Here is a 25,504-nt window from a genome sequence, read left to right as displayed (position 1 = left end):
GTGACAGTGTGAATACAGGAAAGGTGTGAGTACAGGAGAGGTGATTGGCATGGCTACAGTGTAAATCCTGGAAGAGAGGTGTTATTGGTGGGGTGACAGTGTGAGTACAGAATGGGAGCAGTGATTAGCGGAGGATTAGTGGAGTGAAGGCATGAATACAGGAGGGGATAGGTGATAAGTGCTGGAATGGAGTATGTACAGGAGAATAAAGGTGGAGAAGCAGATTAGTGAGATGTCTGGATGAGTAGAGGGGAAGAGAAGTGATTACTGGGGTAATGGTGTGAACATCTCGGTCAGTTTTGCAAAACATAAATTGAGTGACATAATAGTGTGTAGTATCCTGATTTTTACAATCTGATTATGAAGTGTTTCTTTTTCAGTCTCATGCTTCTAAAAACCGTAATGTAATAACTCCTCAGGAAGTAGAAACTGCATATGTGTAAGAATAATCTGGGTGATGGTTTACATCGGCTTTCATTTGTCACACATCATTTTCTTTTGCTTAGACAAGTGCTATTCTGCACCAATATCCATGTTGGCATTCAAGTTCCCTTTTCTTTCACATTACGCAATCCCCAACACAGATGTGCAGAGTACATTTCACCTATAGGATTAGCGCACTCAGCAATAGTTGCTTGTTCTGAGATTTAAACTGACACTAAACTCAGGAGGTAAATCTTATAAATTCATTCAAGTACCTCAACTATTGACAAAACTATATCTTATGTGTGTATAACTCGGCTGTAGATCCTCAAATCATCTCTGACTTGGTGCTGACACTGTCCTTCCTTCTGGAGGGGGGCTACTTTTGTTCCCCATGGTCCCTGTGTGTGTGTTGTAAAGTAGTCACTGACATCCGGGTCAGAACTTCTTGTGTGTCTGCTGCACACTTCCATTGACTGATGGGTGGTGTGGTTCAATGCATTTTTTGCAGCAGTGCTCGGGAAGGGAAGGGTCTCCATTTTTCCATCGGACATTGTGCTGTTTCTTAGCCAGTTGCTCACTGCTTTCACATATCGGCAGATATCCCATCATATCCGAGCAAATGCCTTGACAGATGTTTCCAGAAAGCTTTTCACTGCTGTCTGCGCCTCCTGTTGGTTTCCTGAGAAGGAAGTCCTCATAGCAAAAAAATCATTCTAATTTGATACACACAGAGAATTTTCAGCATGTTGCAAATATTAATCAGCCAATAATAATCACTTTAGAAAGGACCTTTACCCGTATATTTAAAATGACAACAAAGACACTTTTAGAAATGTTTAGTAATGACAATCTCCAAACAGATATTTCTGCATACCTTATTTTATTTTTCCTCCCCATTCTCCTCATAGTGGCCATTTTTTACTAAGGGCAAATTAATCCATCTCCCTTTACTTCCTGGAACTCTGGCACATGTGACTAGGACATGTCACCATTCACATCATCTCAGCGGAGGAAAATGGCTTTCCCAGACATCTCATGAGATTTCCCAGCAATGCTTTGCTGATGTAACCTTCCCAGGATGCAACACTTGGGCACAGATTGGGCTGTGGAAAACCAATAATTGTAAATGAAATTAAAATATGTTTATTTAACGAATAAACATATTTTAATATCAGGTTGCAGAGCTGCGTGTTGCGGTGATTTCTTAGTGAGAGTGGGTAATGGTCCATTTAAGGTTTCAGGAGAGTTTTCTGCTCACAAAAATTTGATTTCCCAAAGCAACAGATATCCCACCAAATGCCTCCACTGTATTATGCCCTTTGACTGGTCCCACATAGGCTTCTATGGTTTTGCCTTTATTTTAATTTGCTTTGGCTTTTACCATGGAAGTATTTTACATCGTGCACCAGTACCAGGTATATGAATGATTGACGTTAATGTGAATGTATTATGACTTTGTACAGATTTTATTTATTTTCTATGGTATGAACTAGGGTTGCACAGATACCAAGTACAGTACTCGGTACAAGTACATGTACCGATACTTTTGAGCTCCAAGACTAGACTAGAGAGAAATTCAAAAGTTAGGAGGCAGCTGTCATTTGTAAGGAGCATAGAATGCTCCTGGGATTTGTACATCTCTGTTTTATTGTACGATTTTGTTTTTATAAATATAAATAAAGGGATGCACAGATACCAGTTTTGTGAGTACGAGTACTGGTACTTGCCGAGTACTTACAAGTACGAGTACTGATACATGTTTGTTTTATTGCCATGTGACAGTTTTTCTAAATCAATACAGACTAATGATTAAAGGACAGTGGTGGAGTGCCAGAGCCAGGTCCCAGCTGCAACCGCTGCAACCCTGGTAGTTCTCCGTTATCCGGCATCCACAGGGATCGGTAGATTGTGGATAAATGTAGTTTCTAGTTGCTTGAGAGTTACTATTAAAAATACTAGGGATGCACCGATACCGATACAAGCATCGGTATCGGCGGCAATACCGAGTATTTGCATGAGTACTCGTACTCGTGCAAATACTCCAATACAAAAAACGATAATTCTGCATACCTGGCTTTATATTATAAGAAAATGTAATAATAATATAAAGCCAGTTATACAGAATTGGATACAGCTGTGCCACACTATACAGTGTTCTGGACTCTGGACATGTGCTAATCTAATTATCACATGTCCAGACTCCAGAACAGTGTATTATTGTATAGTGTGGCACAGCTGTATCCAATTCTGCATACCTGGCTTTATATTATAAAGTTCTTATAATATAAAGCCTGGTATGCAGAATTGGATATAGCTGTGCCACACTACAGAGTGTTCATGTTCTTCATAATATTAAGAAACTGACCTAAAATCATGATTTTGTATAGCTTTAGAAAAAATGTGACCTGTCCCTTTTAAGAAAAAGTATCGGTGATTGGTATCGGCGAGTACTTGAAAAAAAGTATCGGTACTCGTACTCGGCCTTAAAAAAGTGGTATCGGTGCATCCCTAAAAAATACCCTATATTATACCATACCACAGGAGTGCCCATTAGGTCGATTGCGATCTACTTACTTGTCTGAGCTCCCTCCCGCGGTGCTCGTGTGGCTTAATGTGTCAGACGCTGCAGATGGGAAGGGGCGGGATACCTCTCCCAGTGTGCAGCGTCGGCCACACGAGCACCGCACGGAGGACAGGACATCGCACCTGAGGGGAGACCTGGGAAGCTGCTGCCGTGTAGGTAAAGAAAGAGAGAGACAGCAGAGAGAGCGAAGAGAGAGAAAGCACGAGAAGAGGGGAGAGAGGGCTGGTTCACACCACAAAGTCTGTGTTCCAGAGTGTTCGGCCTCTGCTAAAATAGTGCTTGCAACATTTTTCAAGCGCACTGGACAGGAACACAGGCACTAATGTGCCTGCGTTCTGGGTGTGGGCGATCGCACTGTGGGCGGGGGGACGTGGCTGCGGTGTCATTCAATGCACTGCCATGCCCCCTCCCACCCTGAACGCAGGGAGCTGGCCGGGAAGCAGGCCAGAACACACTGTTTGTAGTGTGGACTAGCCCTAACAAGCTTTAAACTTCAGCCTCAGTTTCATCGTTCTTGGTTTTAATTTTTTAATGCCGAATGCTCTGTGAACCGGTCCAGAGAGAGAGGCAGTATTCCCGGTAACTATTTTAATGTGCTTGTTTTCTAAATGCAGGGGTTTTTTCGCTGGTAGATCTCATTGAGCTGGTCATTTGAAAAGCGGATCCCCAGACAAAAAATTGTGGGCACCCCTGCCATACCATAACATAAATTCTGTATTGACTTGATATTAATATTGAAATGCAGTAATCAAAAGCAAATTAAGACAAATATCCAGGATTATACATGCCGCAGAACAGTGAGTACACGTGGTATTTTTTTTCTGGTTGGATGAGAGTTCTGGTTAGTTGAATACCAGATAACCGAGAGTTTACTGTATATTTATATACAACAGTTGCTACATGACACTTCTGTATATTATAAAGGACTCACATTGGGAGATGTATTTAGTCTTTAAATATTTATATTACATTAGAACATCAAGTAGACTTTTACCCAGCCAGCAGAATTCTCTAGGCTCCGTTTCACTTTTCCCTCTACCACATGATGGGAAAAAAACATGTTTACAGACAACAGCACAAAGAGAAATTCCCACAGACCTGAGTAAAGCACATTCAATTTTCATAAGGACTTCCATAAGAAGAATGAAGTCAGATTTGATAATACCATCAGAGACTTGACAAACGTCATTTAAAATTTTGTTTGATTTTAACATTCGATTTTGGAATGAATGGAGTTTCCTGAATGAAAACCACATTCACTGTTAGAATCTCGTTCCTTTGATCAAAAATGATCATCCTGCTCCTTTTTCTTTTTTCTTTTTTTTTTTGTCACTATGGTGAAGCGATTGTTTATTTATTAGGGATGCACCGATATATCGGCCGCTGAAACATATCGGCCGAAAATTGCACTTTTGGCTAAATGCCGAAAGTGCCATTTTCCTGCCAATACATTGGCACATCCGTGATTTCTTTCCTCCCCCGCTGGGCGCTGCTCTGTGTCCCAGCGGGGAGGAGAGAAAGTGACAGCCGGCCGAGCGCTGCGGGAGGAGAGCAATGTGAGCGGCCGGTGTCTCTCCTCCCACACCACCCAGCCTCCTATCACAGTCCGGCAGAGCGGTGTGTGGGCGGAGACAGCCCGCGCTGTGACAGGAGGCTGAGCTCTCCGCTCTACACTGCTCGCTCAGCCTCCTGTGACAGCCTGTCAGAGAGGAGAGCGGTACAAACACTCAGTGATCGCTGAGTGTGTGTACATAATTGAGGATATAGCATGTTGACTATATCCTCAATTATGAATGAATGGGAGTAATCTGCATCACCTCCATTCATTCATAATTGTAGTTATAGTAAACACACCATGTTCTCATGTTATCAATCAACAGTAATACTCATAGAGGATTCCTGTTCATTGATAACAGGGGATACAAAAAAAAGAGATTGAGTACTCTGTGTTCTCAATCTCTTTTTTTCTATTTTAAAAGGGAAATACCAGGGGTCTGTTTAGACCCCTAATATTCCCCCGAAGCCCCTAAAAGTAAAAAAATAAAAAATGAATTCATAAATAAAAATATATAAAAAAAGTTTATAAAAAAATAAAATATTTGAAAAATGTGAAAAAAATTAAAATAAAAACATTTTCGGTTTCGGCCTGACAATTTTTTTAAATTTCAGTTTCGTTTCGGTTTTGACATTTCTATTTCAGTGCACCTCTACTATTTATCCCCATTAACTATTGGAAAGTTAAACAAACATTCTGAAACCATTTCTTTTTCAAACAAAATTCTACAGGTGTATGGCCAGCTTGGCTCAGTCAGAGGTTTCAGTCAGAGTCATTCTTCCTGGAGTGATATGATGACTATTCTACTCATTAGCAAACCCATGGTGCTCTGAGAATCCTTTGTATTGTATTAAAAGAGAACTATGGCCAAACCCTTTTTTTGGCCGTAGTGCTCTTTAGGGTCGCATTTACTAATGTCCTCCTGTGACCCAAAACTCCGCATATAGTGGGCTATTGCGCTGCACCTGAAAAGGATCCCAACAATATTGTCAGGATCCACCCCACTACCTGATTGACAGCTGGCTCTGCCTCTCTAGAGCCAGAGCTAGCTGTGCCGCCCCCTTCCCTGTCTGTCCCTCCAGTGAGCGCTGGGGGATATCCCTGTGGGGAGCAGTAACTGACAGTCATCGCTCTCTGCATGGAGAAGACCATGAGCTGAGCGATCAGCGGTATGTGATCACTCAGTTCTCTATCTATAAAGCTGACATGTGACTGCTGCATTGTCACACGTCGGCTCTAACTATTGGGATTAGTGTATTTCACTCATCCTATAGTTCTCCCTTAAATGTTTATTTGTAATCAAGGAATGTGTGGTAAAAAACAGACTTGTAAACTTTATTGAAAACTCAAGAACAAAAGTGTGACAAAAGCAGCTCACCGGTTCTTGGAGGTGGTGGTGCATTTGTTTTCAGACTTTTTTCTTGTATTGTCACCTGGTTATCCTGCAAAGAACACACTTCCTGTCCTAGGGTGACAACACTCACTCACTGTTCTGTATGGAAGAGCAGCATTGTTACTACCCTAGGCTGATCTAGATGTAGACTACAGAGCACCTTCTTTTTATTATTTCTATAACCTAGGAGGGAGGTGTGCTGTAGTTTACAGAAGGGAACTGTGAAGGCCTGATAACACTGATAACAATGCCGAAAGAGCCATTTTCCTGCCGATACATCGGCGCATCCGTGATTTCTTTCCTCCCCGCTGGGCGCTGCTCTATGTCCCAGCCGGGAGGAGATAAACTGTGATAGCCAGGAGAGCGCAGTGAGCGGCCGGCGTCTCCTCCCAAGCCGCCTATTACAGTCCGGCAGAGCGGTGTGGGGGCGGAGACAGCCCGCGCTGTCACAGGAGGTTGGGCTTTCCTCCCGCACCGCTCGATCAGCCTCCTATGACAGCGTGTCAGAGAGAAGAGCAAGGTACACACACTCAGTGATCAGTGATCGCTGCGTGTTTGTACATAATTGAGGACATGGTATGTTAACTACAGGTGAAACTCGAATAATTAGAATATCGTGCAAAGTTCATTTATTTCACTAATGCAACTTAAAAGGTGAAACTAATATATGAGATAGACTCATTACATGCAAAGCAAGATAATTCAAGCCGTGATTTGTCATAATTGTGATGATTATGGCTTACAGCTCATGAAAACCCCAAGAACCCCAAATCCACAACCTCAAAAAAGTAGATTATTACATGCAATCAATAAAACAAGGATTGTACATAGAACAATATCGGACCTCTGAAAAGTACAAGCATGCATATGTACTCAGTACTTGGTTTGGGCCCCTTTTGCAGCACTTACTGCAATTACTTTTGCACAATATTCTAATCGAGTTTCACCTGTATATCCTCATTTATGAATGAATGGGAGATTGAGGACTTTGTGTTCTCAATCTCTTTTTCTATTTTAAAAGGGAAATATCAGGGGTCTTTCCCCCAGTGTCATGTAGCAACCCCCAATATTTCCCCAAAGCCCCTAAAAGTAATGTAAAAAATAAAAATCTTTAATAAAAAATGAATTAATAAATAAAAATAAATATAAAAAATGTAGAACTTTATAAAAAATAAATAAAATATTTGAAAAAATAAAAAACATTTTCGGTATCGGTTTCGGCCTGACAATTTTTTTTATTTCGGTTTCGTTTCGGTTTTAAAATTTCCATTTCGGTGCACCTCTAGTACAGTTGACTTACTTTTTTTCATTAAAAAAAAGGAATAACATACAATTTGAAGTTTCTTTTTTACTAATGTTCTTCCATTCGTAGGAAACATGGCTGCCACCAGGCTAAGGAACGACACATTCAATGACTACAGCTCCACGGACTCCAGCCCCGTCGAGGAAAACTCTCCAGCAACAAATAACTTTCCCTCTAGATCTGGGCACTATGAACGCCTTGGGGAGCACAGTAGCAGCAGCACAACGTGAGTATATGTTCAGTCACATATAATGTTACGGATTACATATAATGTTAGTGGTCATACTTGGGCTGATGATACAGCTGAACAAATAACAGGCTGTTTATATACGATAGGAGATTGGCACCACAAAAAATCAGGACATTTGGAATTTTGTACCTGACTTTCTATTGATCTCTGCTGAGAAAGGTGAATAAAGACAAACAACAGAATACATTCTACTTCATAGGCAGTAATGTGAAGTATGCCCACCATTCACTGTATAGTGCATGTACATACAGTATCAGTTCAAAGTAAAGGATCTCCATTTAGATGTCTAGCATAATGAGCTTGTTGAAACCCCATCCACCCCCAAATTGATATGCTTGCCTAACTGTAACTCCGGGGTCCTCAGCATTGTTTACATCCTTCCACCGACTTTTTGATTCAACGTCTGCACCTGTGTACTTCGGCCCTATAGGCTTCTTTGGGGCTGGTAGATGGATTGGAGCTGATCAATCTACCAGTCCCATAAAAATCTGGGCGGCAAACTACGCAGGGGTGGATTTGATGTCGACAGAGGAATATAAAAAATGCCACTTTGTGTTATCATGGTATAGCAATTTAGGGGGGAGGCCTACCTAATGTGGTGGTGGCTAAAAGGTAAGGAAACATTATGGGAAAATGTTCTTACCCTTTAAGGCAAAGAATAGTATGCGGAGTGCATTTATCCATGTCAGCCAATCAGATGCCATTTTTACTGCACTGACTTCAATAGATTGATTATCTGATTGGCTGATACAGGTTATTTTAAGCTCTGGGCAGCATCATCGCTCTTATTGTGATGCCATATTAAAAGGAGTTCCAGACATGCTTACTAAATAAACAGCTGGGACACATGCTGTATATGTTCTGTCTTGTATTTGAAAAAATGATAGCTGTATTCAGTCAGTCCTGCGGTCCAGGCACGCCTGCCGGAGAGCGTAGCTATGAGCTTGATTTTCTACACTGTAGTGAAGCAGCACAGCTTCCTTCAGTCTGCTGCTGGAAAGTAAAGGAGCTGAAACATTACTATTATTAGTATTCTACTCCTGTCCGCAAGCTCCTAGTGTTAGCTATACAGCACTGTGCTGTGCAGTAAAACATAATTGAAGTACTTTCCTCTTTTTCCAGTCTTACTTTGCAGGGAATTATGGGACGCTAGTATGACAAATCAACATACTTCTAGGAGCACTTTCTAAAATTACTTTACAAGCATTTAGCATTGAAAGTCAGAATGCCTGAATGCAAAGTTGTTCTGGGTTAGTAACCAACAACATAAACTTATGTACACGATGTGTTTTATATGTTATATATTTTCTTCTTTGACAGATGGTTTCAGACATTAATACATTTGCTCAAAGGAAATATTGGAACTGGACTGCTTGGGCTGCCATTGGCTGTGAAGAATGCCGGGATTGTGGTATGAAATGGAACTATACATGCGCACTTCAATATTATTTGACACAACCATAAATCTAAACCATTTCATGTTGTTTTCAGACCAGTGTAATGGCTTTAAAGCTCCACTCCAGGCAGCTTAAAGAAAATGACCTTTGCAGTGGGCAAACCCCTGCCCACCCTCACTTTAAGGGTTAAATGTTCATTAAGTCTAGGGGTAGAGGAATAAGCTATAATACTTAATTATTCCTCGCTTTGGTAGACTTCCTCTGCGCTGTGTGATGGGTCCCCTGAAGCCCCTTTTCTACGGTGCTCTGGGTACTGGTCGCATTTTGACGTAGTTGCGTTCATGGCAGGACAGTGCATTGTACATCTTGGTCATGTGCTATTCTTCATGGTAGGCATTGGTAAGGTCCTGAGGTATTAAAATGAGATGTGTTAGTGAATGTGTTTAATATGTTATTAAATAAAACTGATTATTTAGAGCTGAACATTTACATGTAACTTTCCTTCTATGAAAAGAGATTCTATTACTATTCCATTCTAATCTGATCATTTCAAATACTACATGGAAGGGTATTGTTTGTGTGTGTGTTTTTTTTTTTGTTTGTTTTTTTAAATTAACAATTTTTATTAAAGTTTTTATCCAAAGAGCAAAAGCATACATAGAGTAAAACTGGTAGGTGGCCAGACAAGTATAGGTTCTGAATACAATGGGTAAGTTATGTCAGTACATACATTGCTCTTCAGATTTTTATGGTTGAAAACCCTTATGCTTAAACAATTCCAATAAATATATAATGTTGATGATTCTTCTGCTGCAATTCACGCTTTAGGGAACCACATAAGGGTATTGTTTTAAATCCTGGACTTCAGCTTTTAGCAAATCATGCTATATTTTAAATGATCAGATTCGGAAGGAATAGTATCCTAGATAGGCAGAGCCAGCTGTCACTCACGCAGCTGGGCGGATCCAGACATAATTGTCGGGATCCGCTTCAGCGTCTCAGTATACCGCAAGCTGTAACTCGCGGTATTCTGAGCTTAGGGTGACGGGAGGACGCTAGTTTGTGTCCTCCCGTCACCCTTAGGAGAACTATGGGGAAAAGCCCTAACCCCATAGTTCTCCTTTTAAACAAGCTACCTGTCTAGTTTGTTGTATTGCAGGGTGCACATTGACTTGATTACTGGTTTCAGAGAAGCAGTCCAATAGTTTTACATTTAGCCACATATATTTTGCATGGTTTGCTTATAATGTGAAACTACATTTGAACTTGAGGAATGTAGCTTAGTTGTATGGTACCAGAATAGTAGGCTGCATGGAACATACTGTCCTCGGGGTGATGTCTTATGACAGGCAGTCTGTTGGCGTCTATTGGCTTCATTAAAGGGTTGTTTCACCTTGTATGCATTGATGAACCACCTTTGGCTTCCTAATATTGGAACCTGAATTTTAAGTTTTGACCTGCTTTGGCCATCGCTGTTTTCTTAAATTCAGCAGGGGGAATGAGACCATAAGGGCTAGCTTTGTTGGGAACATCGGCAGAGTGACCTCACCACTCTATTTCCTGAGAGACATGAGAAGTCTTTAGATGATTCCGAATCCACCTTGAACGGAAATCATTTATGAATGAATTTTAAAAGACATGATCAAGTCAGACATAGTATATCAGATGCAGCAACCTGTGAAATTCTTCCTATTTCCTTTCTGTTATTTTGGGTCCCTTTGTGGCTCTATTCCCTAACTACCTGTGGCTGCCAGCATCACTATTTTCTAAATAGCCCTAAATCTAAGCATACATGAAAGCCTGGGCAAAGTGTTCCCTGGAACCTAGCACCCCCTCTATAACTATCAGAGGGACAGGTTACACAGTACAGAATCAATTAGCAATCCCCTACAGCCTGCTCAGGAGCACTGTGAAGAGCCTGCTGAATCTGATAACAGTAGTTTCTATACAATGTATGTTATAGGTAATTTAAAGTGTATGTCCAGCTACAACTTTTTATTTGGCAAGATTAGAACTCCTGATTAATTTTTTTTCTTTGCTATCCAGTGCTCCATTTCAGATATTTCCCCTCACTTACTGTCATGGTGACATGGTGTCACCGAACAGGAAGTGAGGGAAAATATCCAGAGGACACAGACCAAAATAAAAAGCTGACAGAGGTTCTAGACTTCTTATACTATACTAAAAAAACAATGATATGTCTGTGTCCCTGTCTGATCTTGTCCGTCACTTACTGTCTGGTGAAACCTTGGTCACCATATGACAGTAAGGGGGGTGATTTATAAACCTTTCATATAGTGAACAACTATGAAAACGAGAATGCATTATGACCACTAGGAGGAGCCAGGGAGCCTGAGGAATTTCCTATTCTTCTTGGCTCCATCTAGTGGTCATAAAGCACTGCGAGTCTTGTTTGTATAGCTAAGTGAGGGGAAATCTCTCTAATGAAGCCTCAGACAGCAATATAAACCAACAGATATTCTAATACTTCACCACTCTATTAAAAACATATTTTTTAATCGTTTACCAGGTTTTCTTTGTTGACTTTAGGGGATGTGAGGCATTCTGGTCCACATGCTTCAGTTCTATTACTAGTGGACTGATAGCAGTATAGTGAGTCATTGGAGAAAATTGCCTCCATCCTATCGCTGTCTCTTCTTCTGTATTAGTGATATGCTTCCTTTGTGTTCGATTTATACTAATGCTGTTTTTATTACTCGATACTCTGTATAATCTCCCTCTTCATTATAGAGTGGCTTCTTGTTGTGTTGTCTGGAAAGGCAGAAAGCTTTGTTTGTGCATCGCTCTGCTCTGATGACAGATGATCAAGTCGTCTTTTTATGCTGCCACATCAAAAAGCTCTTTTCATGCGTCCATATGTAGCTAAGCAACAAGGCTCAAGAGCGACCCAGATAATTATGAATATGTTATTGTGTGGCAAAATAAGATGCCAAATCGCCACCCATGCTGCTGGGTTCTCTTCTGAAAAGTTTCTGGGCACTGACCCATGGTAGTCATCTGGTAATGAAATGACACATTGCTTGAGGTTTTTTTTTTTGAATGATCTTATTTCTTATAATAAAAAGCAAAGTTTGCTTCAAGTATATTTCAAATTTGAGAAAACCCCTCTATAGGCATGCACCGGTTTTTCGGAGTGCGAGTACTGATATTTATCTTTTGGTACTCGCCAGTACCGATACCGGTACTTCCGCTCACGTGGAGCTGGCTTCCTGGCTTGACATTACCCGCTGCCCGTCTTTTTGATTGCCCGGGAAGCCGGCTCCATGCTGTTTGGCCATCTCGATGCTGATTGACTGGGATGTCGGCTTCCCAGCCAATAAGCATGGAGCCAAACGGCATGGTCATTACCTTCCGTTCGGCTTCCTGATTGGCCCGGAAGCCATCTCTATGCTGTTTGGCCGACCCGATGCTGATTGGCTGGGAAGCCGCCTTCCTGGCCAATCAGGAAGCCACCAGGCTTCCTGATTGGACAGGAAGCAGGCTTCATGCTGTTTTGTTGGCTCGATGCTGATTGGCTGGGAAGCCGGGCAGTAAGTCATTAAGTCATTGTGTCACTGCAAACATATTCACCCTTTCAATTGTCCTGTCACCAGGACTGAGAGTAATGGGGAAATTACACATTTTGAGTTGCCAATGGAACAGGAATAGAAGGAAAATTATCTAAAGGAGGAGATTTATTGATGACAACTATGTAAGAAAGGTCTGTGAAGGATCACATTCATCCAGGTCAGGGTATATCAGTAAAAAATAAGTCAAGGCAACTGGACTTGCTGTATTTTTCTTGAAGACGTTTCACTGGACATCCGATCAGCTTTCTCAGTTCAGAATGACTTGTACAAATAATTATCTGGGAATAAATATGGTGAATGTTGCTCCAATCTGCATAATCTGTTAGTCACAAGCAGGTGTTGAATGCATTTGCATAATTGGAGCTAGGAGGTGGTTTTAACCTGCCCAGAGAGAGGTGTTAAAACAGCATTGTATGTGGCAGACAATAGATGCCTTAGGTTTTGGTATTGTTCTTTTGGCTACTGCGATTAAAGTACTTTGTGATCCACCTTTCTTTGTGGTGGATGCTGCCTTTTCCGCATCCCTTGCATCCCCCTACCTGTTTGTTGGGTTGTAAAATTTGTAAACGGCAACAAATTAAATCTGATTACAAAAAAAAAAAGATAAGCATGATGATATTGTATCTATAATGTTTTACTTTTTTTTTTTTTTTAACAGGTATTTTTTATATTAATGTTTCTTTTCCCTTTCTCCTAGCTTGGTCCTATCAGTCTGGTGGTTATGGGGATAATTGCTGTACACTGCATGGACCTTCTGGTAAAGTGTGCAAGTCACATCTGTCAGAGGTAAAACATAGCTATGTGCACTATATTCTGAGACTTGTAGCCTCCCCTCGCTGAACTGCCTTTATCCATCCCGGCATGGCTTTTATGAAATATGGAGGCTGCCATTGCTTACTATTATGACTTACTTGGAAAGTAGGAAAGTTACTATGTCAGCTGTATGTCTCTCATGACAGGTGCACTTTAACAGCATTCTGTGCTAACATTTGAGTTTAGTTCCAACTTATCTGAAATACATTTTGCATTCGCTCAAAGAACTCCAGGAAACTTTATTAACCCTTGCTACCTCCAGCCTGTATCCTCCTCCTCCTCCGCAGCATTGGAATTGTCCTCGGCCTCCTCCCAGCTATACACAGTGTATAGACGTTGATGATTTATGGGACCTTAAACTACTACAGAGGGGGGGGGGGGGGGGGGGAGAGACGCTAGAAGGACCAGTCTAAGAACAAGGTGGCTCGGAGCTCAATGCTGGGATGTATTTTTATTTTACATTTCTGTATTACTTTTTATAGCATTTAGATTGAAAGCTTGAACTCTTAAAACACATCCCAATGACATACCAGTATATTTTTAGAGGAAACCATATTGCTCAGAAAACACACAAGCATTCATAGAAGAATATACTAAATCATTAAGCCAATGTGCTTCACACTCACTTCACAAGCTAAAATGTGTAACTCCTATAGAGACGTGCCGTGAGCCTTCCACATCTTGGTGCTCAGCCAGCCGCTGGTGTGATTGTCCCCTCCTTCAGCTCCTGTCAGCAGACTTCTTCATAGACCTCTGTTGGTAACTTGCTCACGTACAAGCTAGCGACGTTAAAGCAGCTGCAGCAGGAATTGGAAAAGTGTTCATGTGGAACCAACGTAACCATGAAATGGGGACACCGTACTGGGAAAATGATATGCTTTTAGTCCTCTTTGTCATCTTTCCTTCTAATTGGGTAGCCTGGATTTCCGCTACAAAGGATCGCAGTTCAGGGGAAAAGTCACCTGTTATATGAGAGAGCTTCTAATTACACTCGCAACTCTATATAAAAGATGCCCGAAATGGACAGATGTGAAGATATCTGAATTTTATTTGTATATTGCATAGCCTATTGCTCTGTGCTGGCTGTCCTATTAATTAAAGAAGACTGCAGGTTGACAGCTGACGGTTTTCCTCTGTGGATTAGTGAAAGGAGAACTATGAGGTGAGTGAAAATCACTCATCCTCATAATCCGAGCCGACGTGTGACAATGAAACTGTCACACGCCAGCTCAATAGATCGGGAAGTGAGCGAACGCATAGCGTCGCTTGCTCAATTCTCGATCATCTGCCTGCAGAGAGCCGTGACTCACTCACGGCTCCCTGCAGGGATTCCCCCCTCCCCGCTCCGATCCTCCAGCGCTGACTGGAGGAACGGACAGGGGAGGGGGTGGGTACAGCTGGCTCTGCCTCTAGATAGGCAGAGCCAGCTGTCACGCCGCTGGGTAGATCTCGACAGTAATGTCGGGATCCCCCCCGGCTGTGGCGGTATCACTATAACGTGAGCTGTAGCTCGCGATATACTGAGCTTTGGAAAAAAAGCAAAACGTTTTCCTGGCACACTCGCAATCTAGCATGTAAAAAAACCTGTCTCACCACTAAGGTTAAAAACAGAGGTTTGGATACACGTCTTCTGCAGAAAATGTGAAAGCCGCACAGCCGTGCCAAGGCACCTCTTATAGTGTGGTCCTAAGTCTCCATCTTGAAGCACATGGGGCAGAAGATACAATTGGGTGCAGGTTTGTCAGGAGGAAGCCCAACCTCCCTTAAAGGCACAGGAACGCACAAGGGATCCCGCACATCCCAAAGGCAGCTGAGACCCCCCTCATGCATCACCGTACCAAATTAGTCATGCAAAACGCGCTATGCACTAATCACATTTTTACATTTTCTGCAGAAGACGTGTATCCAAACCTCTGTTTTTAACCTTAGTGGTGAGACAAGTTTTTTTACATGCTAGCTTGTGAGTGTGCCAGGAAACCTTTTTGCTGTTTTACTGTTTAAAGCCCATTCCGTGTGCACCTTACTGTAATACTGAGCTTTGGGTCGAGGGAGGACACTAGTATATGTCCTCCCGTGACAATTAAAAGAACTATGGGGAAAAACACTTACCCCATAGTTCTCTTTTAAGGAGGTCTGTGTGATGTCTGCACCCCCCTCCTTTTTACCCAAACCTGCATTCATTTTATGGTCTCCAACGCATTTTGCAGTCTGACCATACAATTGACTTACCAAAACTATGAACTATGAAGCACTACCTAAACTGTCTAGTCAATCTGTATCCAATCAGGCAGTCCCCGGCACTACATCATTGTTGGTAGATTGAGAGCAAATTGTACAGATTGTAACATGTGAGGTGAGCTTTATAGCTACAAATGTACCTGTGAGCACATACAGATTCCTGCATGTACCTATTGCATATTACATACACGTATAGTTATGTACATTCCAACTCCAGCTTCTGATGCCAGCTCCACTTCTTAACACCTCCTACACGCATTATTGGTCAGTGAGGTTGTCCATTGTAGTTATGGACCAACAGATGTGCTGGCCATACATTCCTGATAATTAAAGGAAAACTGCTGATTCAAGCACCACTTGCAATAATTAGATGGTTTCTTAACCCCAATGAGATGCTAACAAGCATCTTGGGACATCCAGTCCTTTATTTGCTCACAAAAGTATCACAGCTGGCCCCAGCAGTCAGGTGACCTATTGCAAGATGGGCGTATCTCTGGGTGGGAGACTCTGGGCATAAGCTTAGCTATAGACAAGATTTACAGAATAGAGCATCCCAGATTTTGAGGCTCTCAGGGCTCTGAACGTGTGTAAAAGTGTGTTTAAAAAACTGTCAGAATGTCTGATGGAAAAAATGTCTGATGGAACACCAGACCTCGTGATTACCAGCAACAGAAATTCCGTGTTGCGTAAGCAAAGTTAATACGCGTTGGACAGGATGTCAAGTTACAATTAGTTACATTCATTTTTAAAGCCAAGCAACATTAGCATAATTAATGAGACACATCCCAGTGATATCCCACACTGGGTAGGCACAGAAATACAATCATCCAATAAAATTTAGTTTTTTCACAGCAATGAAATAGTTAACTGTCTAAAACCGCTAAGTCACTCCAAAAATCTATGTAATTTAGTGCCTGTTTTTGCAAAGATATTGGTCAAGCTGAAAAGTCCATTCCAAGGAATTGTCTGGTACCGTGGTCTTTGTTGGAGAACTAAACCTGTCTAGTTTCTAACATCATACCACTTTAGGAAACGTGGCCACCCTGACGAGAGGCATCACGAGGCCTAGTAGCTGTGTATGTCACTAGTTAAAATTCTATTTTTTATCTTTTAGAGAAAACGGAGTCTTGAATATAAGATGGATCCTTAGCCTAACTACCTTTTCCACCTTAGAACCTCAAGGTTCCTGCCTTTTGGGCTTTTGCATAACCGTCCATTAATGTTAATAATTGTATTGCATTAGTTATTTTATGAAATGCCATGTATGTTTAGTGACTATTTAAAGGTTTTCAGTGAAAGTATATTTTGCTATAATTTTTCTCTTGCCTTTCCTACCTGTGCTAATATTTGCTTTTCTGCCCTAAAGGAACCAGCGACAATTTGTGGATTATGGAGATGCTGTGATGTATGGAATGGAGTATGCCCCCAACCATTGGCTAAGAACTAACTCCATTTGGGGAAGGTAGACTTTATCGTATTGAGAAAACAGATTGCCATCAGTTTTCAGCCACAGCAATCTGCCCCCTATTAGTGTTTCCATCATTTCCCAGTTTTAAATTGCCAGATTATACAAAACTGGCTTAGAATAGGATTGAGAATGCCTTTTGACTAATCTTGAAGTGGTTTCCATAATTTTCCACTCCTCTTGGAATCCAGTGGTCACTGGGATTTGCTAATTGACTGAATCTTTGAGTGGCAGATTGCTGAGGTCAGAAACTAAAGGAATGCTCCAAAGTTGCCATCACATTTGTATAGACAGCGCTCGCCTTGTAAGAGGATTTCCTGGAAACCCGGAGTCTCTGTTTGCATAGGAGCCCTAAATCTAATAACATGGTGGGGTCCCACACTCTTGTGGCTCACTTAGTTTCCTAGAGATGAATGCTGCAATTACAAGTTTCACTTGTTGGTATATAGCATTGCGCTATGACCATCAATGATACTGATTATGTATAGGGATGGCTTTGTTTTATTTGTCAGCAACAGTGGAGGTGGTCTCTAGGACTAGAAGTAATGGTAAATCCCATCAACAGGAACTTATGTCAACTAACATCCCCAGGAGTTAGTTGAGGAACTTGTAAGGTATATACAACATCAATAAACATGACATGAAACACAAATATATACTGTATGTCCCTAATACATTGTATTTGATATAACTTAATAGTGCCCCAACTAACTCCTGAGGAAGCAGGGCATACATCTGTGAAACATGTTGCGTCAACCCCAAGATCTTCACACTTTAGTACTGCTAACTAGGCAGCAGAGCTTGTACATATAACAACCATACATTGTTGCTCCCATGCACAGTCCATACAGATTCCCTTAAAATGTTTTTGGGCTGACTGTCTGCAGGCCGCCAATCATTTGTGTGACGGAGATGGTTTGCCGTTTTGGTCTGCTGAGCTACAGACCTGTCTTTGCAAATGGTGTGGCCTGAAAAAAAAACTGCAAATGTTTGATTGTAGGGTAACCTTTATTGCTCAAAAATCTCTATTTTGAATTGGTTAAAAACAAGACTGTCTGTGTTCTTATTCTATAATTTCTTCAGCGATTACCGGACTTGGTCACTACTATACCTGATTAACAAGTAGAAGGATAATCTGCAAATATGGGTGTGAAATTCAGTCTTAAAGCCCAACTACCAGTTAAACCCAACAGTCTCTCCTGGAGCCCTTCTGAATGCTCTCTCTAAAGCATCCAGGGGGCATGTTCCTGACACCTTGGGTTCATAGGAAGTGGTTTGAATGACACTAGGTGTCATTGAACCCACATCCCAGAAGAGGAGCAGTGATGGACCGCAGAGGAAGAAGCTTGGGGCAGTGCTAGAGCATAGAGAGGGTGAGTATGGCTTGGACCCATTTAAAACATAAAAACCAAGAACGATGAAACTGAGGCTGAAGTTTAAAGCTTGTTAGGGCTAGTTCACACCACAAACAGTGTGTTCCGGCCTGCTTCCCGCCCAGCTCCCTGAGTTCAGGGGAGGAAGGGGACATGGCGGTGCATTGAAGCCAATGGCACCGTAGCCACGTCCCCTGGTTACAGTGCGATTACCCGAACGCTTGGCAAATCAGTGCCTGCGTTTTGGTCCGGTGCAGTCACCAAAAATAGTGCATGCAGCATTTTTTGTGACTGGACCGGAACGCAGGCTTTGATGTGCCACGTGCTTGGGTGCTAACAATCGCACCGCAGCTGGGACACACACACACACACCGCCAAGCCCCCTCCCGCCCCTCAACGCAGCCGGCCGGGTTGTGATCCAGTGCATTCCGGCACCAAATCGGGCTGGAACGCACTATATGTGGTGTGGACTAGCCCTAAAAAACGAAAGTTAATAAAGTAGCCTACTTATAGTTAAATGCCTACTAAAATATAGTGGATTTAGTTGGAGTAATTTAAGAATTTCTCTAGAATTTCCCATCTCATTATATATTCTTGGATGTGTTATCCTGTTATTTCTCAGGGTATTAAGGTTTGAACATGTATTACAGACACAGATTTAACTGTTGTGATCAAATGAGATTAAACCAAGTCTTGTAAAGGAACAATAATGAGTATTTTTTAACAAAGGACCGGTAATTAGATCAGCATTAATCATAACAACTTGCATAAGACATTCTTCATTCTTTCAAGGAGAAGTGCAACTCTAAAATATTAAAATGAAAAACTATATTGGATGTAATGCCATCGCACATATTACCTATTAGCTGTTCATTCAGGATGGAACCGGAACTGGAAGTTCAGAGATTAGTTCTAAATAGATCTCTTCCCAAATCGTCTCTCCCTGACATTTTAGTCTAGTTTAGTTTTAGTTAGTCAACTAAAATGTCAATATATTTTCATTATAGTTTTAGTCATCAGAACTTTGTTTTTATTTAGTTTTAGTCACTGAAAAATATGGATGCACCGATACTATATTGGTGCTGAGTATTTGGGCGAGTACTTGTACTTGCCCAAATGCTCCGATGCCTAGCCCGATACTTTTGTTATAAGGAAGCCAGGCAGCGAGTCATTACCCGCTTTTTGGCTTCCTGATTGGCCGGGAAGCCGCCTCCATTCTTGCTCGTCACGTTATTACACGGCGCCTGGTTTCCTGATTGGCCAGAAAGCCGGCTCCATGCTTTCTCCTCACCTAGCGACAAGAAAGCTTGGGGACGGCTTCCCTGCTAACCGGGAAGCCGGGTGGCGAGTCTTTACACGCTTCCCGGCTAATCAGGAAGCAAGTGGCGAGTCATTACATGCCACCTGGTTTCCTTAATGGGACTTCCGGTAAAGGTATTCGGTATCGGCGAGTACCGGAAAAAATATTGGTACTCGTAATCGATACAGAAATACCTGTATCGGTGCATCCCTCCGGAAAAAGTGTTGATGAAAACTATGACAAATTATATTAGACGACGAAATGAACACTGCCACCAATTTTAATTTAGGATGGAGATAAACTGTTGCTAAAAAGTTAATTAATGCAAAATATGCCTAAATGAACAGTTCGGAATGAAATCATTGAATATCCATATTGCTGTAATCTGATTGGTTAATTCAGCGTTCTGCTTTCTCCTAGGAGAGTGGTTGGCTTCTTCCTTATTCTGACTCAGCTGGGTTTCTGCTGCGTTTACTTTGTGTTCCTGGCTGACAATGTTAAACAGGTATATATTAATAAAGGAGCTTTGTAGAATGCTGTAGCACAGTTATGTCCTATATCCCATATGGGCGTACTTATAAATCTATAAAGGCACCAGCAGCAATAAGAACCTGACTAAGGTTCTATCCCTTCCCCAGTGTGTACAAAACCTGAATTGACTTTAGATTTTTTTAGCCGGACTCCATGTAAACATATTAATAGTCAGTGAAAGCAGTGATACATTTATTAAAATGTGAACATTAATACATGTATTTTAAATGCAACTAGTGAAATTACATAAATTTGACTTGGTATCAGCCTCCTGTCATTGATTGTAGAGCTGTCAGCCTGTCAGCAGAATTGGAAAGGTCAGGGTCAGCATTAAAGGCCATTCATGTGCCCTGTATGTTAACAAGAAACATGGTAATTGGAGGAGAAAGCAGAGACATTATCAGTCCCTTGCTTTCCTTCATTGTCCAGACCAGACACAGGCTGGGGGGGAAAGGGGATGACTAGGATATATTACTTATCTGCAGTAGGGAAATGTCAAATCACCAGCCTGATTGCGCTGTCTTGTAGGGTTGTGTACATCTCAGAACAGGATGGACAGAAAGTCCTTTAAAAGTAAAACAGTATTTCAACTGTGTATCTAGTGCTTTGCCAAAGATATATTTTGCAAACCTTCACTTTTAATGCCTGTTTATCTTTCTAAGGCCTCGTGCACACAGTTGCTTGGGGGCTGTACACTTTAAAACCGGGTGTGTTTTCCTGACCTGGAGGCCACAGGTCCTGTGTACAACGTCCATAGACATCAATGTTTATACGCAGCTGTATGGCATGTATACGCTGGTACTTTTGTAAAGTCATGCATGTTTTTGATTATATGCCCTGCAAGGAGACTGTCTGTCTGCATTCAGGGCATATGATTGTACACATTTGCAAGTTTATGAAAGTACTGACATACAGCCATTGATGTCTGTGGTTGGCTGTATGTAACACCTGGGGCTTCCTGGGTGGGGAAATACGCTCAAATGTTAAATCTATGTCCCATGCACCCATGTGCATGAGGTCTAATAGCCCAATTGTTTTATTGTTAATGAAAATCAGTGAAATGTAACTGAAGTAACCTGAATGTTTTCGCAGTACCGTGTTTCCCCGAAAATAAGACACTGTCTTATATATTTTTTGGCTCAAAAAAACACACTAGGTCTTATTTTCAGGGTAGGTCTTATTTTTTTTTTAATGTACAACAATCCAAAGTTAATGCAAATCCAAATTAAATAATCCAAAATGGCAAAGTTAAGAATAGGGTGATCAGGGAAATCAGGGGTGCCGTACCTTTCAAAGAGCAATTTGGTAACCAATCGCGCTTTCACTAGTATTCCTCACAGGCGGAGTGAGTTTGGTATCACTCCGCCTGTGACAGGAGGAAGCATCGGCTTATGCGGCTCTGCTCCCTCCGGTGCCGCCTTGCTTCCTCTAGCGCTGGCTTCGTTGGCACCACTGATTCTCTCCTCCGGCTCTTCAAGTTCCCCCTTATGCAACCACCGGCCCTGGGAAAGGTCACAACTAGGTCTTATTTTCGGGGTAGGTCTTATATTTTAGCAAATGCCCAAAAATAGTACCAGGTCTTATTATCGGGGTAGGTCTTATTTTCGGGGAAACAGGGTATGTGTGATTCCGCCTTGAAGACTATAATCCTAGCATATGTCCATAGTGCCACCTACTGGGCTGAATTGATTATTGCATGCTCAAAATATAAATGGGGGTGTCTCCAACATACATAGTCAGCTTTTAATTTCTTTGGCCAGCTGATTTGAAAAATGTTCTGGAGGGCTTGGCAGCGAAAGGGTTAAAGGAAACCAATTGTATGTAATAGCTTCATATTAAACGTTATTTAAGAACTATTAGGATCCTGTTTAACCCTTTTAGAAAGTTGTGACACAATGCCCGTGCATTGTCTCCAGCTGTCTATTGGACCCTAGAGGGTCCTGATTTATCCACAAATATGCTTCCTCATGTGCCAGCCTCTAGGGAGTAAAGCTCGTATCCAGCTCCCGATGTCCTATTTGGTTTATGGCAGCTGCCTTGGACTCTTTAAGTTGTTCTCAATTTCTGTAGTAAGTGTGATATCCTTTTATATGAGATTTTACTATAATGCTATGCACTAGTGGGCCCCGGCTTGTTAAATATCTGACAAATGGTGATCAAAGGACATTGATAAAGTAAATAGCGGTATTGGTGAAAACCGGTCTGCAATTATACAGCATATTTAGAGAGATTCTTTTTCAGATGGACACGGGTGAATCACCTTCTAGCCTATGTAATCATATATACAGGCTTATGCCTATCTTTAGCATTGTATCTTTTGATTTTGAAGCCTGTGTTGTAGGCAGTTCTTGAAATGGAACTCAACCTCAGTTTTTCTCTCCAGAGCCCTAAGCTCTGATGCAAATGGTAAGCTAGACAGTTCCATGCATATTTCTCTAGGTAATGCCGACATGTAATTTAGAGCCTGAAGGTAAGGCTGGAATTCAGCTTTATATGTTTGAGAATGGAGCCTAATATATTCTACTTCTTCTTTTAGGTGGTAGAAGCTGCTAATGCCACTACGAATGACTGCAGTTCTAACGTGACAGTGGTACTGAGGGATAGCATGGACTCCAGACTGTACATCTTGTCCTTCCTGCCATTCCTCATCCTTTTAGTCTTCATCAAGAACCTGCGCTATTTGTCAATCTTCTCGCTGCTCGCAAACCTGGCCATGTTAGGGAGTGTTGTCATGATCTACCAATATATTGGAAGGGTAAGTAATCAAAATAAGGAAAAACAATGGGAAAATTGGGTATTGTCCACATCAGTCATCCCTGCTTTGTTGTAACCTGCCTAGACAAATGATTTTCTGGCAGCACCTCTGTTTCCTTTCTTTCCTTCCTACTTTTATTGATTTGGCCATTTCCTCTATTTCATAACTTTTGTAGCCATTGGCTTTAGGCTGTAAGTACAGTCTGTTATTTATATATGCACATCAATATAAAACCCCTGTATTACAGGAGGAGCAGAACAGTACAACAGTAGGACATTATTCCTGCAAACTGGTCCTCCTTTTCCTCCAAATGGAAATAAGCAACACCTGAAAGGATGCAGGGAACAGGGGGACCTCTAAGGCCCCATTTACACCTGAACATTATGTAGCTTCAATGACTAAGCACTACAACACTCATCAGGAGAAATCCCATTGTGTTGAGTATACCCCGGTTACACCTGAATGTTCTGTCGCTTGTAGCAAAGCACCTGCAGCTTGACAAAGTACATGGTGCAGAGTCGAGCCTCTTGGCCCCAATAGACTTCTATGGGCACTCCTGAAATACACGCAAAAATGTGCATAATCTGTTTTGCTGCTGCCCAGTAACTGGCTTTGCATTGGCTAAAAATAAAATAAGACACTCAAGCCTGAAAAGCTTGCAAAAATGCCTGTAAAAACACTAATAAAAGCCCAGAAATGAGCACCCAAAGATACTCAGCTGAAATGTGACCGTGGCCTCAGAGTACCAATGTATTCACACGTGCATTCACATGCACGCACACTACTCACCTTGATGTCTGGCTAGGATCGCACACAACTGTGTATCATGGCAATTGGGCTTTTTTCCAGCATAACATCAAAGTGAACCACAGTATTCAAGTTATAAGGAAACGTCATTGAGAATGTGTCTCCACTTCACACTATTCCTGTGATAATGCATTCAGCGATAATTCCAACTCAAGAAGGAAGAAATCAGAAGTGTACTTTAGTATAATGACTAAATATAAAATGTGAACAAATTGCTATACTATGATGTATGTACTGCATGGAATTTAGTAACAATGATGAGTGCCTAATAAACGTGCATAGGACAAGTGCTACTATAATGACATTTAAAAACATTTTTTTTATATACCAAATGTCATTATAGTAGCTACCGCTCCAAGCTAGCTCCCATGACAGACTACAAGCTCAAGTTTACTCATTTGTATTGCGATTGTAGTCCATATAAGATACATTTTGGTTAATAGTTCGGGTACTTAAATGTATTTTTCTGATTTAACTCCTGAGTTTAGCGTCACTTTAACTATGTATCACAGTCATTTGTTTCACACATTGTTAGTAGTCTCCACAGCATACATTGTAGCTCTTTGTCTTTATACATACTTGTTGCTAGTCCTTCCATACAGCAAGTGTGTGAAATGTGGCTGTTTATATCATAAATGCCCAACACTAGTTTTCATTCGACACGTCACCAACCTAAAGCCTTGTTCACACCAAGCGCGTTCCAGGAGCAGAGCAGAGCAGTTACAGACCGGAGCAAAACTGCGTCCAATGTATTCCAATGGTATTTTTAGCTCCAGTTCACATTGCAGCGTTCCGTTCCAGAGCAGGTAAAAAAAACTGCAGCAGGCCCTATTTTACCTGCTCTGGAACGCATGCATATGCATCAGAAGTGCATGCAAACGCCCTGGAACGCACTGAAAGCCCATGTTAAACTACATTTTTTTTTAACCAAAAACGGCCCGAAATGCGGCACAACCCACTGCACTGCGTGTGCAGAAACTCATGCAGATGTGCTCTGCATTTGGTGCGAACAAGGCCTTATTGAGGTAGTTTGTTTTTTCATATATTCATTACTAGTTGTTTTTTTTTTCCATATACACAACTTTAGAATCTTTTTGTTTTGCACATGTGTTGTTTAGCATACACTATGGTAATTTGTGCAATACACACTAATCCCTGATTTTTTTTTTTATATATACATCAGTCAGTTGCAGCCATCTGATTCCTGCACACCCGTCACTAGCTGTCTGTGTTATATTGTTGTAGTTTATTTCCCACATATTCATTCGTTATACACTACACTACATATACCGTGTTTCCCCGAAAATAAGACACTGTCTTATATATTTTTTGGCTCAAAAAAACACACTCTATCTTATTTTCGGGGTAGGTCTTACCATACCATAATACCGGTAAAAGACTTACAAGACAGGAGTGAGTGGCATAGTTGGGAATAGGGTGATCAGGGCAATCGGGTGCCGTACCTTTCAAAGAGCAATTTTGTAGCCAATCGCTGGCCAGAATGAGCGAAACGCATTTTCACTATCGATTCCTCACAGGCAGAGTGCATTTGGTATCACTATGCCTGTGACAGGAGGCGCGGCGCTATAGAGGAAACATCGGCTTATGCGGCTCTGCTCCCTCTGCTGCCGCCTTGCTTCCTCTAGCGCCGGCTTCATTGGCACCGCTGATTTCTCTCCCGCGGCTCTTTCCCCCTCCCCCCCCCCTTCCTCCCCCCCCCCCCC

The 25,504-nt window shown here is 41.7% G+C and overlaps 1 protein-coding gene across 1 annotated transcript in view; it reads left to right on the top strand.

Annotated features, from left to right (window-relative positions):
* The window catches only part of LOC108786319 (proton-coupled amino acid transporter 1-like), a 53,482-nt gene that overhangs the window by 731 nt on the left and 27,247 nt on the right, over positions 1–25,504 (top strand). The window contains exons 3-8 of the mRNA XM_018555579.1: positions 7,332–7,487; positions 8,832–8,922; positions 13,196–13,284; positions 16,916–17,011; positions 20,108–20,192; positions 22,755–22,973. Coding sequence (XP_018411081.1) covers positions 7,336–7,487; positions 8,832–8,922; positions 13,196–13,284; positions 16,916–17,011; positions 20,108–20,192; positions 22,755–22,973 — 732 coding nt within the window. The 5' untranslated portion in view covers positions 7,332–7,335. The remainder of the gene's footprint in view (positions 1–7,331; positions 7,488–8,831; positions 8,923–13,195; positions 13,285–16,915; positions 17,012–20,107; positions 20,193–22,754; positions 22,974–25,504) is intronic.

This window comes from Nanorana parkeri, unplaced genomic scaffold, assembly GCF_000935625.1.
Source record: "Nanorana parkeri isolate BGI_ZX_2015 unplaced genomic scaffold, ASM93562v1 scaffold203, whole genome shotgun sequence".
Classification (NCBI taxonomy): Eukaryota; Metazoa; Chordata; class Amphibia; order Anura; family Dicroglossidae; genus Nanorana; species Nanorana parkeri.
This window is presented reverse-complemented; position numbering and strand designations above follow the sequence as displayed.